This window comes from Lonchura striata, chromosome 35, assembly GCF_050655825.1.
Source record: "Lonchura striata isolate lonStrDom1 chromosome 35, ASM5065582v1, whole genome shotgun sequence".
Taxonomy (NCBI): Eukaryota; Metazoa; Chordata; class Aves; order Passeriformes; family Estrildidae; genus Lonchura; species Lonchura striata.
Window position 1 is genome coordinate 10,961,283 of NC_140737.1, and position 20,426 is coordinate 10,981,708.

The 20,426-nt window shown below is 48.8% G+C and overlaps 1 protein-coding gene across 1 annotated transcript in view; it reads left to right on the top strand.

Annotated features, from left to right (window-relative positions):
* Positions 1-13,298: 13,298 nt before the first annotated feature.
* LOC146764383 (uncharacterized) overlaps positions 13,299-20,426 on the top strand; it is a 33,301-nt gene continuing 26,173 nt past the window's right edge. Inside the window, exons 1-3 of the mRNA XM_085565025.1 lie at positions 13,299-14,772; positions 18,142-18,227; positions 19,628-19,759. Of these exons, the coding sequence (XP_085421151.1) occupies positions 13,553-14,772; positions 18,142-18,227; positions 19,628-19,759 (1,438 nt within the window). The 5' untranslated portion in view covers positions 13,299-13,552. The remainder of the gene's footprint in view (positions 14,773-18,141; positions 18,228-19,627; positions 19,760-20,426) is intronic.

Genomic DNA, 20,426 nt, shown 5'->3' on the forward strand with positions numbered 1-20,426 from the left:
ATGTGATAGTCCATTCCTCACGTTTCTTCACAAATTCTTTTATTTTGCTGGCATGAATTCACCCTCTTTTCCATGGTTGGGTTTGCTGCTTTAGTAGTACCTGGAAAGGACTTCTTAATAACACAGTGTTAAAAGAAAAGAAAAACAATACTGCATTAACTTTCACCATTAGTTTTCTTCAAAACTTTCTGGGTTTAACTAAAAACTTTTTCTGTAGCTGCTTCTTCTTCTTGTATCCATCTGTGCTAATTGCTGCAGAGGCCAATTCTTCTTCTTGTGAGCTATAATTAGTTAAATAAAAAAAAGACTAGCCCAAATTTAACACAAGATGTATCACATCTCTTGGTTTTTTGCTTTTTAGGCAACATCCAACTGTTTTAGTCTTACAGACCCATTCTTCAGAACAAAAGCCTCCTTTCCTTAACAACAAAAATCAGAAGGAAAAAAAAGAAGTCTTGTTTAAAAAAATAAAGCACATTGTGAGAGTCAGCTATCTCTGCTTTGATCTTATCTCTATTGGTGGTCCCGCTCTCCCTCTTTTTCACGGCTTTGCCTTTGACTGTACTTCCTCACTCCCCTCCCCTTGTTGTCACTCTGTCTAGCAGGAATGGGGGAGAACTTACAGATAGCGACGGTATGGGGACTTTGGGGCGTATTTCGCTCTCCCTCTTTCTCTTTCTCTCTGTTTCCCTTTCTCTCTCTTTTTCTCTCTTTTTCTCTTTTTCTCTCTTTTTCTCTCTTCTCTTTTTCTCTCTTTTTCTCTCTTCTCTCTTTTTCTCTCTTTTTCTTTCTTCTTCTCTCTTTTTCTCTCTTCTCTCTTTTTCTCTCTTTTTCTCTCTTCTTCTCTCTTTTTCTCTCTTTTTCTCTTCTTCTCTCTTCTTCTCTCTTTCTTCTTCTCTCTTCTTCTCTCTTCTTCTCTCTTCTTCTCTCTTCTTCTCTCTTCTTCTCTCTTCTTCTCTCTTCTTCTCTCTTCTTCTCTCTTCTTCTCTCTTCTTCTCTCTTCTTCTCTCTTCTTCTCTCTTCTTCTCTCTTCTTCTCTCTTCTTCTCTCTTCTTCTCTCTTCTTCTCTCTTCTTCTCTCTTTCTTCTTCTCTCTTCTTCTCTCTTCTTCTCTCTTTCTTCTTCTCTCTTCTTCTCTCTTCTCCCTTTCTCTCTCTTTCGCTCTCTTTTTCTCTCTTCACATTTCAACATCCACATTCCAATATCAGTCCACTTTCTAACATTAGTCCTACATCCTGGAGAGGTGAGTCTGCCAATCACCTCTCCCTCCTTTTTCAACTTCCTTACAAATTTAATTACTTTTGTTATGTGTGTTCTGCAGGCCTTTAATTCACGGCACCCTCCACCAAGGGCTACCAGCTACCCACAGCTGACAGTGCTAAAACTAAAGACTTATTTTGCTGTCACAATTTTCCATTCACAAGCTTGAAAGGGTTGTAGGAACAAGGTAAACAAAAACTTACTTCTGAAGTGATCTTGCCTGCAATAAAAAATTTAAGGCAATCCTTGTTAGTGCAATATAATTTGCAAAGAAGCCAAGGTTTGATTTGGGAAGGGCATCTGAGGACACAGAGCATGAGTTTTACAAATCTATAATTTGAAGAGGGAATAGACAAAATGTGGATACAGTGGGGGAGACAGCAAGTAAGGAATTTATCTCTGCAATACTCTCTTTTTGACTGCCAGGAGACACTCTCTGAAGAGGTTCTTACAGTACAAACAATAACTGGATGGGAAGAGGCACTCTTGAATTTAAGCTTTGCTGTCAAAATAGGAAACTGCCCCTGAGCACTGCAGTGCTGGAGCACCCTGCCTGCAAACTCACCAGAGGCAAGCCACTGCTGCCACGCTGCAGGGCTGCCTGCAGCACAGAGGGAACCATGGCCAAGCCCTCCCTGCAGGCCTGGGTAATCCACACAAGGAATCACAATTGCTTCATAGCTCTCTAACTCATTCAAGAAATAGGAAACTGTAGTAAACAGAGATCTCCCTCACCATCTTTTTCATATGTGTGTGTCACACACCCACTGTGATGCTGGAAGTAACAAATTGTTTACATTAGAAGATACTGAAACTTTTTCTTCATCTAGCTTTGTAGTTTCCCTTTTCTATATGTAGCCACCTCCCATTGTGGGAAAAAATGAGCCCTATTTTTTTACAAGTGTTTTGTATGCACAATTTTATTTGCTCTTCTAGATACACTGCAAGTAGTTAGCACTTCCAGAAAAAACAGCAAACAAACAAAACAAAAAAACGAAGAAAGCAAAACACATTTGGGTACATGAAAAAGGATTGGTTGGAAGGAAAATTGTTTCTCATTGACCTACCAAGCAGCTGGTGTTACCTTTAGTTTAACTTTACACACTGAGAACACTTGATTGAACAGCCTGCATTGACTCAAATTAATAGCAGGTTTTGCTATGTCACAGCTGTAAACTAGTTTTTCAATCCTAGAGTACAGTAAGTTATGTATTTCAAGATAAAAATCACAAAGCAAATTGGAAGAAATTTAGTACTGCATGAGGTGTGCACACAATTACAATTAATTTACCTCTAGAAGTCAGTTTATGACTTTCCTCTACTAGGATTGCAGTAGCTGCTGTAGCTTGAATACACACTGGCCAGCCTTGATTTACTGGATCCCACATCTTTGATAAATAAGCCACGGGTCTCTTTACTCCTCCCCACTCTTGAAACAAAACCCTATGAGCTACCCCCTTTTTTTCATTTACATACAAATGAAAGGGTGTTGCTAGTGAAGGTAAGCTTAAAGTTGATATTGGGGCTAGTTTTAACTTCTTTTTTCTTAGTTTTTCATTACCCTTTTTGATCCATTTTATATCATCTCCCTCTGTCAGTTTTTTTTATTCAAAAATTTTACTGCCTGTGTATATCCTTCAATCCACAATCTATAATATCCCAATAATCTGAGTATCTTTCTGATTTCCCCCTTTGAAGAGGGAGGGGGAAGGGATAGAATCCCTGTGTTTCAGTCTGGGTTGAGCTTCCAACTACCCTTACTAAGCAAGTGTCCAAGATATTTTACCTCTGATTCTATAAATTGCAGCTTCCCTTTTGATACCCTTAATCTTTTTTCCCCAAGAAAATTCAAAAGCTTTATAGTAGCCTCTCCAGCTTCAGCTTCCCCAGAAAGTAAAAGATTATCCACTTATTGGATAATTTGTATTTCAGGGGGAGTGGGGAAAGTTTGTAGTATTGTTTCTAAAGCTTGTCCAAATAAGTTTGGGGATTCTGTAAGCCCCTGTAGTAGTTTTGTCCATCTTAATTGCTGTTTTCTCCAGTTAGTGGGTCCTTCCATTCAAAAGCAAAGATAACTTGCTCTCCTCAGCTAATGGGCAAGCCCAAAAGGGATCTTTAAGGTCCACTACACTAAACCACTGATGCTGGGGAGGAACTTTACTGAAAAGAGTATAAGGATTTGGTACCACTGGATAGCGGGTCTGAGTTCCTTTGTTAACCTCCCTTAAGGCTTGTACCAGTCTATAGCTCCCATCAGGCTTCTTTACTGGGAGTATTGGGGTATTATGGGGAGACATACAAGGTTCTAATGTCCATCCTTTATTAGTCCTTCTATTACTGGCTTTAAACATTCCTGTCCTTCTAAAGATATAGGATACTGCCGTACACATATGGGACAATTTTTTTTCCTCAGTTGTAATCTTTATGGGGTCAATATTTAATCTTCCCCTATTTCCCTCCCCAGCCCAAACTTCCTTGTTAATTCTTCTTCCATCCTCCTGGCCTAGTTTTAAAAGTCTAGCTGTCATCTTCCCATCTTCTGGAACAACCCCTATTCCTAATTTCACTTGTAAATCTCGTCCCAATAAATTGCTACCTGCCCCTGGGACCAAGAAAACATCCCTCATCCAAAATCTAGTTTCTCCCTCTATTACCACATTTTTAATAACAGGTACTGTGGAACTCTCTCCTTTTGCTCCTGTTACTTTTACAGTATCTATGCTTACACTATAATCTTATGGAATATTTAACAGAAAAGTTATTTCTGCCCTTGTGTCCACCACAAACTCCAGTTTTTCTTCTTGGGGAACGACTTTTAAAGCTATCATAGGCTTTACATGGTATCTGTCCCCTGAAAAAATAGAGCCTCTGACATCCTTATTCTTCTTCGGTGCCCATCTCTTTACAAATTCTCAGATCTGTTACCCTCTTAGGACAATCTCTCTTATAATGACCTTTGCCCTTACAGTAAAAGTAGACATTCTTACAATATTTCTGAAACTTTGCATTGGGATTTTATTCTTTCCTGTTCCCCTGTCTCTACCACTATCATATCTAGGAATAGGGCTGTGGGTTTTTTATTGCTTTCTTGCAATCGTTTCCTCGCATGGTGACTGCCACAATCTTTGCTTTTAGTTTGGCTTTGGCCACAGACTTTCTGAGCCTCCTTTAATGAATCATCTAATAATCTGTCATGCCAATCTTCAATTTTTTCCATTATCTGGCCAAGCACAAAGTTAATCCTTAACAAAGCTTTTTTCACATCAGTCTCAGGATCCACTCTGGAACACTGCCTCCTATTTCTCCCAAGTCTGTCCAACCACTCAGCCGGAGCCTCCCCCCTCCCCTGCTGTGCCCCAAAAGTCCCCTCAGCACTTTGCCCTCGAGATGCTGCCCCCCTATTCTCCCGACAATCAAATTTGATACTCATTCATATGTTTTCTCCCCTCCTCATCATTTTGACCCCACTCAGGAGGCGCGGTTGGCATTTGCCCTCCTCGGGGGGCCCTGTGGATTTTCTTTAGTCCAGACTTTTATGCCTGCAATTCTGATCATTTGCCTTTCTTCTTAAGAAAATAGTATCTTTATTATCGACCACATTTCTTCCCAAATATAAATGTTTGAACCTAAAAATTGGTCTAATTGTTCAGCAGTGCTTATGAGATCCTCCAAAATCCCTTTGATTTCCTTTTTAAAATTCCTGACCCCAGAAGAAGTCAAAGGAGCATTCACAAAGCCGGCTCCACGCCCTCCCATCGGGACCTCTCTTAGTGGAAATAGATCCATTCCTTTAGCCCAGTCTCTTTCTATAGCCTTTCTCCCGTGCTGTGAGGAAGAGTCCGGAGAATGTTGCCTCCTAACTGAACTCCCTGTGTTCCTGTAAGGGGCGTCCTCCAGACAGAAAGAGTTTCTCGGAGCTGGGGCTGCGGTTCCCGGGGAGCGGAGCTCCGGGCAGGAAGGGGCTGAGGGCAGGGCCGAGCGCCCAGCCCTGGTCCTCCGAAGGCGGAGCCCGGGCAGGGTGTGCTGCCGGAGCCGCCGCAGGAGGGGCAGTGCCGGGGGCACCAGCCGGGAGCGGGATCGGCCCGCCCGCGGTTAAGGGCGGCTGGGCCGGTGCTCCCGGCAGAGGCAAAGCAGCAGCGGCGGTGCCCAGCGCAGCCGGGACGGGCAGAGTCGCCGGGGCTGGGGCAGAGAAATCAGCCGCGGGAGGAGCCCCGGGATGGGCCGGGCGGGAGCGCCGGGAGCCCGGCGGGCGGAGCAGCCGGGCGGGCCGGGGCCGGGGCCGGCCGGGCAGCCGCGAGCAGCGGGACGGGGCCGGGCACAGCGGCTGCGGGCGGCGGGGCGGGACCGGGAGCGCTGCGGCGGGGCGGGACCGGCAGAGCGGCCGCTGTGGGCGGTGGGCTCACAGCCGGGACGGGAACCGGGGCAGGAGCAGCCGCTGAGAGCAGCGAACCCGCGCCTGGGACGGGAGCGGGGCAGGAGCGGGCGGCGAGCCGGGAGCCGGGACAGGCGCCGGCACCGGGGCAGGCGGGGCCGAAGCGGGCGTGACCAGGGGCGGAGGGGGCAAAACCTGTGAAGGATCCCACTCCTTTTCCTCTTTTCCCCTCTTGTTCCCCTCCCTTTTCTTTCCCTTTGTCTTCTTTTTTACACGTTTTTAGTCCCATTTTCCAAAATCTTACCTAGTCATTCCATGCCTTTGTTTCCCACTTTCTCTAACAACCTGAATTACCACCCTCATTCAACTACACAAAAAGTCCTTTTTCTCACAATATTATTTAACACAATCTCATTCAAAATCATCCACCTTCCTTCAAGGAAATAAAGTAGAGATGAAAATAAACAATCTACATTACGTATACTTCCATTCATCTACATTTACTCACCTTTATCTCTCACTCTCACACACATTGACACCCTCAAGCCTGTTCATTCATACTTCTTGACTTCACAATAGTGTTATATGTACTTTTCATTTGCTCACGCTCACTCTTATTTTTCACTCACTCTCACGTTCAACAACAAGGTACCTTTTACTTTCAAACAATTTATATTGCATATCTACATATCTACATTTATTCTGAGTGCTCTTGGACTGTAACCCTTATCCATCAACCCAGCAGGTTTCATCCTGGATGTCTATTAATCCTAGATGTCCGGTGATTCTGCAGAATTTTAACACACCTATTACACTTTTAGGTGTTACTGGCCAGTTCCGGTGTTCTTGGATATCCCTCAATCCAGCCACAACCCCAGATTCTCTTGGATATCCTTCGATCCGGCAACCCTGAGTGCTCTTAGGATGTTAATCCCTCAACCCAGCAACCCTGAGTGCTCTCAGGATATTAATCCCTAAACTGAGCAAATTAATGACCCTCCAAGGAAGACCCTCTCTTTTTTACCCTTTTATTTTTTTTAAATTTTCTATCCCCCCCCACCAAGGTGTCCCACTTCTTCCCGGAGACCCAGTCCCAGTTTCCCCAGGGGGGTTTCTCTCACTCTTGTTTTCACATGCCTCGTCTCTTTACTGGCCGCTTTTCTCGCGAAAAAGACGGAAAGGCAGCATGGGAGACTCCGCTCTCATTTGGCAAGTCTGGGATAACCAGCTCACCTCTCATTCACACGCATTCATTCCCCCCTTATCCACCCCATCCCAACAAATACTCACCTATCCTCTTTCCTTAGGTCTTTGTTCTTCATGTACACATTAATCTTAGGGACTAATTACCGTGGATTTAGGGAATCCTTTCCCTTTTCTTTGTTTTATTGTCTCCTTTTGTCCCTGGATCAAAACCTGTGTCTGTCTGTCAGTCACACACCAGGGGAACAGAGCGAAGCTGCCCAACCAGGGCATGATGCGTCTCTTCACTGAGTCTCCTAAGGCACCGGCAGAGAGGTGTTAGCAACAATCCTCTGCTACCAAAATTGTGAAAAACGCCAATCACTTGGTTATTAAAATTTTAAAAGTTTAATAGTAATAAAATTGTTATAAAAATAATAATACAATTAGAGTAATAAAGTTTAGATTTAGGACAATTACAAGACAATAAAAAGCAAAGAATTATGGACATCCGGATGCTCTCGGACACTAAGTCAAGAAAAGCATGACTTGTGAACAAAGGAATCACCCTTAAACCAAGACACTTGTTGCATATTCATACATCCTTCATGGTTATGCATACATTCTGTTCTAAACAAGAAACTCTGTTGTATGTCAACTGTTCCCTTTAATCCCCTGGCGTCTTCAAGTCTGAGCAAGGCCTGAAGAAATTAGCTTCTCCTGATAAGAAGCCATAAATTCCTCTCCTTTGGAAGATTTAGGTGTTCTTCGAAGGGAGCATCTCATTCCTAAAAAGAAAACTCCCCCCACATACATAATCTCTATTTTAACATTATGTTGTAACCTAAAACTACACTTAACACAATATGTAAGGGAATTAATACAGCATAACTTTCTAACATGACACATATAATATTCATTGTAACATTTGCAAAAAGCCAATCATAAATACGCATTTTTCACAAAAATGCAGCCTAAAGGTGAGTATTAAAAAGCCAGGACCAAAATTTTGGTATCTCTAAGAGCTATGCACAAGCATACACAAAAAAATTCCAAGGCAATTCAGTTGTTTCTACTTCTCTTCAAAGTAAAAACTCATTCTCACATCCCTGACCCAAACCTAACTGGCAACATAGAAATAGGAGTAATACAAAAAATACTCCAAGGCTCTAAACTTTGCACTGAAACTGCAGGAAAAAGAAAAACTCCACCAATATGTTTAGTGTTAGAGTCAAGGCATTCCTTGATTCTGGCCAGGATGTGCAACAGAAATCATTCCATCCCCACATAGCCCAGGTGTGCAGAGAAAATCATTGCATGACACATGGGTTTTAGTTGATTTTTCCCAAACTTGATACAGTCTGAACGATTCTAAATCGATTGGTTTAATGTTCTGTAGTTTCAAGTTGTGCAGTTTTTAGTATTTGGTTTCCTATTGGGCCTGGATTTCTTTGCTTGTGCTGTTAATGAGGTGGGAAGTGCTGGATTTCCTTCTCAGCCTTTTGCAGACCAGGTGTCTGCAGCCCTGCCGGGGGCAGTGTCTGGGGTAGGTGTTGGTTGCTGTTTGCTGCTGGGGTTGATGTTTTGCTGCTGGTCGTTGTCTTTGTGGGTCTCTTTTGGGCCATTCCCAGTGTGTTGAGATGTTAAACTCATCTCCACTGAGTGGTGTAACATCCCTTAACAAAACCTTTAACATTTCTTTCCCTAAGGCCAAGGCAAAGCAAGCCTGAGTAGAGAAATCAAAGGTTAACAATGTTCAAGTCTATGAGCTGGTCTATTTTCCATGGATGCACTGGCAGGCAGGGCAGTGTGTGAGTGTGAGTGAGAGGCAGAGTGGAATTGTCCCGGTGTCTCCCCAGCAGCTGTGGCAGTGCAGGCCCAGCGAGCACTGAAGCTGCAGCAGTGGCAGCAAGGGCTGGCCCCGGTGGCTGGAGCTGCCCAGGGAGGGTGGCCAGGCCGAGGATTTCAGCAGAGGAGGTGTGGGCAGGCCCAGGGCCTTGCCCCGCTGTGGAGCCCTGGCTGCTGCTGCGCTGCCTTCAGTGCAGGCTCAGGGGGGCCTCCCATCCTCCTGCTGCAGGCGGGAAGTGCAAATCTCCGGGGCTGCAGAGACCTGGAGCCCAGGCTGAGGGGTCCCCCCGTGTTCAGCTGTGCTGGCGGCTGTTTCTGGCCTCGGGGCCCCTTGGCATGGGCCACGCCACTTGGCCACCAGTGGTGCTGCTTTGCACTCCTTAGGCAGAGCCCATGTCCTGCTTGGATGTTGGCAACAGCAAAGTGCCAAGGCAGGCTCTGTGCCAGCCCAGCTTCCTGGGAGAGATTGCACCAGAGACAGGATTCTGGCCACAGACTGCTTTACATGTGCATCCCTTATCTCCACCCTGCACTAGGTGCAGAATTACCAGGTAAGGAATTCCGAGATCAATTGGAAGGGAGAGAATCGAATATCTGTCCTGGGTCTGGCTCTTCTTGCCCAAGCCAATGGCAAAAGCCGTACCCATGGCATCTTGATCTCTATCCCAGTTTCCAAAGGTGTTTCTTTCTTTCCCCATTTATTCTTTGTACCCAGCCTGAGCTGTGGGGGTGCCAGGGGTTCTGGAGGTCCCATTGTATTCCTAAAGCTGCCATAACCCCCTGGAGGATCTCTCCTCCAAAATTAGTTCTGCTCTCTGAGTCTATGGCTTCCACAATCCCTTTTATTGGAATTATGTCTTTTAGAAATATCTTAATAAGTGATCCAGTGGTTGCTGAGCAGTCAGAATTGCTTTTGCCCCCCTGTTAGGTGAGATGGTGTCACCAGAAGATATTGAAGCCTTCCTGCTCAGGGCATTTCAGTGCCAGGCTCTTACAAGCACACACAGCTGTGCCGGTTGAGCTGACCATGGGGGTAACCTGCGCTTTGTCTGATTCCCTTTCCTCAATAACAGCGTGTCTTGGAACTCTTTTCCCTTCTGCTGCCCTTGAAGAGCCATCCACAAAGACATTTTCTGCCTCAGGCCAGGCAATGTCTCCTGAATCTCCCCCAGGCTGGGTCTGGAGCTGTGTCACTTGAATGCAGTGCTGGGTTTCTTCCCAGCCCCTCTGTGGGCTGTTCAAACAGGAGGCTGGGTTAAACCCTTCCCCTGTGCTCAGTTCTGGATCCTCCTGTGCCACTGAACAAGTTTCACACTGTAATAACCGAGCACTGCTCATCCACTGTGAGGCTCTTTTGGTTATCAAAGCTTGACCTTGATGGCAGACTGGAACAGTTGGAGATCCTGTTGTCATCAGGTTTTGGGCCTTGGTTCCCGTTGAAGCTGTGGCTGCACAATTTTGCAGCCAATGAGGCCACTGTGGCCACTGGGTGAAACATTTTGGCCCAAGGATTCCTTTGGCATGGCCCCGTTGAACATTCACCTACAATTCAAATTTCTTTTCTGAGTCTGGAAGAGCCCCAGCTGAGGCATCAATATTTTTGGTTGTTCATTTTCTCAAGTTTTGCTCACTTTCTCCTGTCCATACCACAGCATGGAGGCTGTCTGGGGTTAAAAAGTCCTACAATGTTCTGGCTGGAACTTAGAATCCTCAATCCACATTGTGTATTTGTGTTTTAATTCTCAGAATTGTTGCAGCTCGTTTTGGTCTTTTCCTTATTTTAGTTTACTTCTTTACATCTGAAATTGCCTAGACTCTCTCTGGGTCAATCCTTCAGTCAAATTATGTCCCCTATATTTAACCTTTTTCTCCACCATTTGCAATTTTTTTTCAAATACTCAAGATATGACTTTTAGCCAGAAAATTCAGCCATTTCAGAGGGGCTTTGTCTACCACTTGTTCTTGTCCTCCTCATTGGAGCCATCTGATTCCTTGAGTGCAGGATAGGAGTGCTGTAGGGAGACATCCCTGGCTCTCAAAGCACTGCCTTTAGCAGGGACTCCATACCTGGCTGTGAGTCCTTCCTTCCCTCCCCTGGAACAGGGTGTTGCTTTTAGACACCACTTGTCCTGGTTGCTTCCAAGTAATTTGGAGAGGCTCCACATCAAATTTTCCGTCTTTCCATGGGGCTACCCACACCTCTGGTTCCTTTCAGCATTGGCCTTCCCAGACATTTGACACAAAGGTACAGCAGCAATAGCCTCTGTATCACCTTTTACAATATTACAATACCACCATCAAATTCCTTCCTAGTTAATAACAATCAGAGTAGGAAGAAAAAGAAATTAGTTTATTTCAAACCTATCCTCTTCAGCTCCTAATAGTGATTGAACAAATGACACCAGCTCAGCTTTCCCATTTATTCCCTTAATAATTAAACATTCCTTTACAATTTTCCCCCCTTAGGTGTAAGATTCCGAGTGGATGGAGAGGCCCCTGTGTCCATCAGGAGAGGCCTCCTCTGGATGCAGATACAGCCTGAATGTTCTCCAGGGCTCCAGTGTGGTGGGTCCCCGGTGGGATGAGAGCTCAGAGAGCCCTGCCAATCCATGTCCATGCAGGGGTGGACTTGCTCCTGCTGAGGGTGCTGCTGTCTGTGCTTGCAGTGTCCTTGTGGGCTGCAGCTGGAGCCCTGACTCCTTCCCAGGGGCTGTTTGGGTGGGCTCTGCCCTGGCCAGGAGGGCAATGCCTCTGCCAGGTGCTTGTGGCCGACCCCGTCATCCCCTGGGTGCTGGGGCCCCCTTGGGCCCTGGGGTTGATCCCTCAGGGGCTGTGGGAACTCTGCCGTGGCCTTTGCCTTCAGCTTGGCCTTTTGCTCATCCCTTCTTGCCTTCAGCTGCTGTGCCCTTGTGCCCAAGTGCTGCAGGGCCTTCTTGTGCCACTCCTGCAGCCCCGGTCACTGCCTGTGGGTGCTCATCCTCTGAGAGCTGCTGAGCTTTCTGCAAAACCTTTCCTTTCTGCAGGGACCCAAAGCAAATTCTGAACAGCAAATCCTGATCCTTCCATGTGCACTCTGCATTTCCCAGCTGTTCCTTTGTTTTCCCCCTTATGCTCAGGGTCCCTGCCCAGCCCGTGTGGCAGAGCCGGTGCCTGTCCTGCCGCAGTGTCCAAAGGCGGCCCCCCCGGCGGGCAGGGCCGGCAGCTCCCCGGGGCCGGGCAGCGGCCGGGGCGTCCCGCAGCCTCCTGGGGGCCGGGGGCCACTGCCGGCCCTGCCCGGGGCTGGTGGGGTCAGGCAGCGCCCGGCGCTGAGCCCCGGCTGCCCCACAGCCCCGGCCCGGCCCCGCAGCTCCCCACAGGCCCCAGCCCGTGCTCCCGGTGCCGCACCTCTGCGCCCGGTGCTGCCACTGCCACCGCAGAGAAACCCCTGGCATCCTGACCTCCTGCTTTTCCTCTCCTGGAAACCGGGGATGGAAAGGATCTGGATCAGCTGGCAAATGTGAGGATAAGACCCTGTTGAAAAACATCTCAGTCCTCTGTATTTTTCTCTTTCTCCTCTTTTCCATCATCCTTTTTCTTACCACATAGATTCCTCCTGCTGCTTCTTGCCTGAACCATATTCCTGCACACTCCTCTTCACCCGATCCCTTCCCAGCACACCAACCCCATCCATCACCTGTTGTCCAAATCCCTTCTCCCCTTCCCTTATTGCCCCCCTTGGGTGTCCATGTCCTTAATTACCTCTGGGGAAATATGCAAACTACCTCAACATTCTCCCAAGGGACCCTTCAGAGACATTTTGCGATAATCATCCCTTTGGCCAGGACCCCTCCCTGGCTTTCCCTTTTCTCCCCTCCATGGGTGCCCTGCCATGTTCACTCCCCGAGGATCCCAGGGCACTCACTGATGAGATTTTCAGTGCTCTCTCCCTGCTGACTCTTCACAGACCCCCTGATGTGTCACTCGTCTGTCTCCTGGTCACTCCCGGGTCCCCAATCAATCCCCAGTGCTGCCGCCAGCCAAGGGAGCTGATCACCCAAAGTGGGTGAGGCACCTTCAGCTGCACTCCCTGCCCGCCGCCCCGGAGGGTGGAAGAAATTCGGGATGAACCCCAGGGTTTGCAGGAAAATTGACATCACCAGATGATTCTGTCCACAAAGAATACAGAGGAGTACTGTAAAACTAATTTCATTTCTAAAACTGGGAGAGGCCATGGGACATTTCCCATGGGATCTCTCCAATTGTTGAAGGACACAGCCCTCCTTTTCATCCTAATTCTCCTGGCCACATCTCACTCTCTCTTTCCTCATTGGCTGAAGTACTTGAGAGCTACAGATATCCCAGTCCACCTACTACATACACCATTAATATGCACCCCACTTTCATATAGCAAACGATATTAATGGCTCTGTTAAGTCTTTGTTGTTCTTCTGGAAGTTCATGAATAGAGCAGGACCTTGGCTGAGCAGCAGTCTGTGTCATCAATTAATAAAATTTTCTGAAACCGATGTCTTCTCCTGTCACTTCCTTACATAAAAAAGTTGCCTGGCCCTATCTCTGAGCAGCTTCAGAGCATCTGTTTGTAAAGACATTTTCCTGTGGTTCCTTCCATGGGGTCCCCCATTTGTGGGACCTCCCCCCTGGAGCAGGGTGTCCCCTCTGTGCTGCAGCCCCAGGGCTGAATGTTGGTGCTTTATTTTTTTTTAGGGGCTGAATCTTTATGTTTTGGAGGAATTTTTTGCTGAATCTTGATGTTTGGGGAGGTTTTGATCTGTGTCTTAAAAGTTTGGAGGATTTTTATGCTGAACCTTGGTGTTTTGGAGGTTCTTATAGACACACGATGCCCAATGACTTTGTGAGATGAAGTGGGGACAGGAGGAACTCCCAGTCCAAGATGCTCTGTTCTTTTTTTTTCCCCCAGACCAGGATTTTTCATTCCCGGGGAGGAATGAAAATGGAGGAAATGGAGGAGGAGGAAAAGCCCTGGAGATCCCGCACAAGGAGTGGCAGCAAACCCAGCCCAGGGAGCTGCAGGGAGGAAAGAGCCCCCCTGAGCCAGGAAGGTGGGCAGAGATCCAGCCAGAGCTCAGAGCTGGTGGAGAAACCTCGTGGCAGGGAGAAGCCCCACAAGTGCTTGGAATGTGGGAAGGGTTTCAGCCGGAGCTCCCACCTGATCGAGCACCAGAGGATCCACACTGGGGAGAGGCCCTACGAGTGGGAGGAATGTGGGAAGCGTTTCCGCTGGAGCTCCAGCCTGAGACTTCACCAGAGATTCCACACCGGGGAGAGGCCCTTTGAGTGTGGGGAGTGTGGGAGGAGCTTCAGCAAGAACTCCATTCTGATCCAACACCAGAGGATGCACACTGGGGAAAAGCCCTTTGAGTGTGGGGAATGTGGGAAGAGCTTCAGCCAGAGGAGCAGCCTGATGCAGCACTCGGTAATCCACACTGGGGAAAAGCCCTTTGAGTGTGGGAAATGTGGGATGAGCTTCAGCCAGAAGGGCTACCTGATGCAACACCAGAGGATCCACACTGGGGAAAAACCCTATGAGTGTGGGGAATGTGGGAAGAGCTTCAGGCAGAGCTCTGGCCTGAGGAGACACGAGAGGATCCACACTGGAGAAAAGCCCTACGAGTGTGGGGTGTGTGGGATGAGCTTCAGCCTCAACTCCCAGCTTACGGAACACAAAAAGATCCATACTGGGGAAAAGCCCTACAAGTGTGGGGAATGTGGGAAGAGTTTCAGAGAAAGCTCAGCCCTGATTCGGCACCAGGTGATCCACACTGGGGAACGGCCCTACACCTGCTTGGAATGTGGGAAGAGCTATGGGTGGCACTCAGACCTGAGAAAGCACCAGCACATCCACAGCGGGGAGAAGCCCTACGAGTGCTCCCAGTGTGGGAAGAGGTTTCAGATCAGCTCCAGTCTCCTCGTACATCAGCGGAGTCACACCGAGGAGAGGCCGTTCCGCTGCCCCGACTGTGGGAAGGGCTTCAAGCACAACTCCAATCTCACCGTGCACCGGCGCATCCACACTGGGGAGAGGCCCTACGAGTGTGGGAAGTGTGGGAAGAGCTTCTCACAGAGATCAGCCTTGATCAAACACCAAAGGAGGCGCCACTAAGGGGGGAAGCCCTGTGAGTTCCCCAAGGGTGGGAAGAGCTTCTTATGCTCCTCCCAGCTCCATTCCCTATGGGAGGATCCACGTTGGATGATCCTCAGTGACCTTCATTGGGCAGTCTTGGTGATCTATGGGCCTGGTTATCTGTGTTGGGAAGACTCTTGACTGGGAGGCTCCACATCTTCCTCGTTCCCTGCGGGCACCTAGATAAACCCAGTGGCAGGAACATCCATTGGGGCACAGACCAACAATGAGAATTCCTTGGGGAGAGCACATTTAATGACTTCCAACTCCATAAAATCTTTTGCATTCAATCCTATCTTCTGGTGGCCTCAAGGAATACTGAATGGTCTTGGAGGTATGTCCTAGGTTGACTATATGATGTTTGTATCTCCAGTTGTCTGTTCTGTTTATAGTGAATTATAATTTTTGCACCTTTAAGACTTGTTCCGAGAGCAAAGGAGGGAGAGAAGGGCAGAGTTTGTTTTCAGAAACTGCACTCACTCCTCCACATTCCTGCTCCTGGGCCAGGTTGTCTGCAGATGGACAGACAGAGGTACAGATCTCTCCTTTGCTGTTAACTAGTTTTAGCTAGCTGTGGCAGAGAAGTTCCCTGGACTGTGGCTGCTTTTCCCTTTTCTTTGGACCTGTTTAAACCTGCTCTGGCCTGAACACCCAGAAGAGCACCGGCAGCTCACACCTGTGGCCCAGCGGGCCAGGCCTGGACTGTGGCATTTCCAGCACCGGAGGGACTGATAAGAGACTGAGGGAGCTGAGCTACAACCCACGGAGGGACTTCCTGAGTTTGTCTCTCTTTTAGAGCAGCAAGAGGTTTTATTGTTTAATATTGTTTAGGTTTTATTCTTTAAAAAACAGTTTTTTCCACTGTTCTCCAAGGAGATATTTTTCCCAAACTGGCTGGGGGAGGAGCCAATTGAATCTGCTTTCCAGAGGAATCCCTTTGGAGGTTCTCTCCCAAATTTGCTCTGACCCAGGACAAGGTCTTTTCCAACTTCAGGGATTCCACGATTTTGATTTCCTACTGCCCAAGGGTGTCTTCTGCAGCCAGATAGTGGAAAAACTGGGGAAAAGACCAAGATTTTGGAGACAGTGGGGTAGAAACTCCACCAAAAAGGTTCTTCCCTCCACCCAAGCACGTGGATCCTCAGCCGGCATGGACATGGAAGTCTTTTTCTTTTGGCCTTGATTTTGTTTTCATTTCTCTTTATCCCTTTAAAATATCCAATATTGAAGTAAAAATAGACATTGAACTAAGTTAGTGGATGTGGTCATGGTAGGACACAGACATGGTGGGACAAGTGTAAGAATGTGCCCTCTGTTGACAGAGTAGACAAGTTACCTTTTGTTCCCTTAAAAAGGACAAAAGGCCAGGTGTTTCTCTCCTCAATTTGGTTGAAAGACACCTCATAGGACCTCTGGGACTTCACCTCAAACTTAAGGGTAGCTAATTGGACAGGAGCAAAAAAGTCCCACCTAAGCAATTCCCTAGAAAAGAAGAGAACAAAAGAAGTTAATTGCTTTTGTGAAGTGTTTTAGTAAGAGCAAGAACCTTTTGCCCTGACTTGGCTTTTCTCTGTAAAAAGCTTTTTTATTTTTGCCTTTTATTAAAACTTTTTATTCCCAACACTGTCACATGAGCCATCCTGCTTGTTTTATGCCACCTGAGGTAGCTGAGCTATCAAGGGTATAATGCTTATCTCTGAGAGCTTATAAGACCAGGCTCAAAAAGAGAAAAAGCATTAGACATGGAGAGTGACATGGGCACGCATGGACATGGAGGGGGACAGGGCCATCCCTAGGGACATGGGGAGACACAGGCATGGATGGAGACATGGGGGACAGTGACAGGGATGGAAACATGGTGGGGAGACAGCCATGGGTGAGGACATGGTGGGACATGGCCAGTGACAAGTGGGGACATGGCCATGGCCGGTGCCATGGGAGGAACTTGCAGGGGATGTGGGGGATGCTGGGTTTGAGGGAGTTGAGGGTTCCTGGGCAGGACTTGGACCTTGCTGAGGCCTTTGGGGAGCCCAGGCCGAGCGGCTCCGGCTGCGCTGGGAGAACCTGGTGGAGGTTCTGGGGCAGCTGCTCAAGGACCCCTGACCTGGAGCCCCAGCTGGGCACTGGGCTCCTGGAAGGGGATGAACGTCCTTGTCCCGAGGAGGGAAATCCCAACACCCCCAGGGTGTCGGGGACAGCTGAGGGGTCACAACAGGGAGGGGAAAGCCCAACAGAGCTGTTCTCTTCCTAAGCTACATCCTAAAAGTCCCAAAACTCAGGGATTCCTCCCAGGAAAAAGATGCCAGGAGCTGCCTGAATTGAGGGAAAGGGGGGATGTGATCCTCAAACTGAACAGGAGGGGCCTGGATCCCCAAATCCAAGCCCAGGGGTGAGAGGTAGAGCTGGAGGCACAATGGGGAAGGGGTGGGAGAGCAGGGGAAAAGAGGATTCTGACCAGGAGAGGAATGGGACCCTCAGAGTGAGTTGGGAGGGGTCTTTGGGTTGGGGGAACAATGGGAGTGGGGAGGGAAGGGTGGGGATGGGATCAAAAATGGGTGGTTTCATGGGGATCCCTTAGTGTCCCCATCACTTGATCCCTGGAGTGATTTCCATGAGGCTCTGGGAGGGGGGAATGGATCTGCACTGGGTGGGTCCCCAAGCCCCCTGCCCATACCTGGGGGGCTCATGGGAGGTTCCCTCTACCCAAACGCTGATGCTGCAGCCATGGGGGAGAGGTGGGTAGGAAAGGGGGATCTGGGGTGGTCAGGGAGGAGGAGCAATAGGAAGAGGAGAGAGAGATGAGGAGGAGGTTAGGGAAAAGAAGGAACAGGAACAGGAGGAGGAAGAGGAGGAACCGCAGCAGATCCACATGGTTTGCCTGCCCTTCTGCCGAGTCTGCAGCTCCCCTGGTCATGGCAGCATTGACTCCCCCAGATCCTGCAGGTAAGTGGGGAGGGGGAGCTCACCCCAAATCCATTGGGGGATTTCTGGGAGTTTTTTTTGATGGCAAAGGGATATTTGGATCTTGCATTGCCCCAAAGGTGAGACGCAGATGCCCCTTTGGAGACTTGTGAAGGGTTCCTGTAGCGATCTCTGTACTGGCTGGGGCAGTGGTAACAGTTTGGGGGGGACATTGGTTTTGGGGTTCCAATTGGCATCGGAGTGGGGAGAGCAGCAATGGCCAATCCTGGAGCTGGGGAATCCCAGCAGCCTGGAGGAGTGGGGGACTCTGGAGATGAGCAGAATCTGGGCCCATCCAACTGTGAACAGGGTGGTGACTTCTCGAGCTGGACTTGGGCAGCAGGACCAAGGTGCTCACCCTTTGTTTTTCCCCCAAGCCAGGATTTGTCCATGCCAACCTTTGTGCAGGTGGAGCTGGTGGAGGCTGTGAGGAAAAGGAAGATAGCATGGAACACTGAGGAAGGTGAGGAGGAAGTCACTGCCCCTTTCCCCCTCTCCTCTGCTCCACCTATCAGCCCAACATTGCCCCTGGCTGCAGGACAGCGCTGCTGCCAACGCTGTCCTGCCAGGGATGAATTGGTGGGATCTCCTTCCCCTTCCCTCTGGCATGGAGGCAAATCCCATCCTCTCCTTGTCCACCCTCCTTCCTCTTCTCATTCTATCCTTCTTCCTTCCACATTCCTTCCTCTTCTTTTCTTTCCTTACCCCAGGCACTGAGCTGCAGACAGAAACCTGGGAGGACAAATTGCTGCTCAGAACCTCTGTTTTGAGGCTGTTTTGAGCAGCTCCACAGCATGGGAACCCAATGGGGAGGAAAAGCCCTGGAGATCCCACACAAGGAGGGGCTGCAAACCCAGCCCTGGGAGTTGTGAGGAGGTAAGAGCCCCTCTGTGCCTAGAAGGCAGCCAGAGATCCATTTGGCACTCAGAGATGGTGGAGATGACTCATGGTGGGCAGAAGCTCCACAAGCGCTTGGAATGTGGGAAGGGCTTCAGCTGGAGCTCCGGAGATCAGACCTGATCTGGCACCAGGTGATCCAGATGGGGAATCAATCAGCCCTACAAGTGTGGGGAGTGTGGGAAGGGCTTTGGGTGGATCTCCAAGTTCATCAGCACCACAAGATTCACACCAGGGAGAGGCCCTATGAGTGTCCCAAGTGTAGGAAGTGGTTTCTGAGAAGCTCCAATCTCGTCATAATGAGCCAAGGGGTCAGCTGGAAAAGTATTTAGGATAATTGAAAACTGTGGATGAGTCAAGGGGACAGCTGGGAATATAACTGAGATAGTAGAAGATTACATATTTTAGTTAAGATTTTAAAATTAGTTAAGAAGCCAAGTTAGCTAGCAAAAATCACATGCCTTAGTTAAAGAGTAGCAAATATATTAGAAAAGTAAAGCTAGGAGTGACAGGGATAGATGTAGGAATTGTGAAGGAGCAGAGACCATAGAAATATCTTGCCTTAAGAATAATCAGCAGTTAGGAGAGGCTACCATGACCAGCAGATCAAAAAGTCCTGCAAACTGGCCACGGGTGAAGAGTTTACCTTGAGGAAGACAGCTTTCTTCCTCCCTTACACCCACTCCCTTATTTCAAAATCCCAAAGACCCAGTTAAGGAAACACGATTGCACAGCCGTAATGGATATTCAGCTGATTATAATACGAAGCGGGCAGGTAATGATTATGTATTATGTGTCCTTAGAAACAGCTTGGATATGTAAAACCTTTTCTGTATAAATAGAAAGCAGGAGTCTGCAACTCCTTGCACATGTACTTGGAAATGATTCCACATGTGTCCAGCACTGCAATAAAATACCCTTCTTTCCAGCTTTAATTAGTTGAGGAGTTGTCTGTCCATGCTTCAGTGCATAAGTGGATTCACACACAGGAGAGGCCCTTCTGCTGCTCTGAGTGCTGGAAGGGCTTCAAGCACAGCTCCAGCCTCGTCACCCACAGGCACATCCACACCGGGGAGAGGCCCGGTGAGTGTCCTGTGTGTGGGGAGAGATTCTCCAGAAGCTCTCGCTTGACCCAACACCGAAGGAGGCACCATTAAGGGAAGCCCTGCGAGTACCCCCAGTCCCAGTGTCACCCCCTTTCCTGCCCATAGAGCTCCTGAGCCAGCGGCGGCCGCAGCCGCTCCCCGTGGCCTTGCACAGGACCCCCTGTGATGGGGCAGGGAGGATTTGGGAGGATTTGGGGAGGATTGGGGAGGATTTGGGAGGATTGGGGGAGGATTTGGGGAGGATTTGGGAGGATTTGGGAGGATTTGGGGAGGATTGGGGAGGATTGGGGAGGATTTGGGAGGATTCGGGAGGATTCGGGAGGATTTGGGAGGATTCGGGGAGGATTCGGGAGGATTTGGGAGGATTCGGGAGGATTTGGGGAGGATTCGGGAGGATTTGGGCCGTGGCGGGGCGGGGTCCGGCAGGGACCGCTGGTCGCTGTGGGTCTGCCCAGCAACTGGTGAGTCATCAGCCGCGCTGTCTCTGATTGGCTGAGGGAAGGCGGGAGTAGGAAAAGGATCGGGAGAGATCCCGCCCCGAGCACCAGCGCTGGCAAAACAGTCCCAGCCCGGGCACAGGGAGGGAATTTATTACCATCCAAATCACAGCAGGAGAAGGGAAAGAAATCTCTCCAACACCTTCCCCCCACCCAACAGGG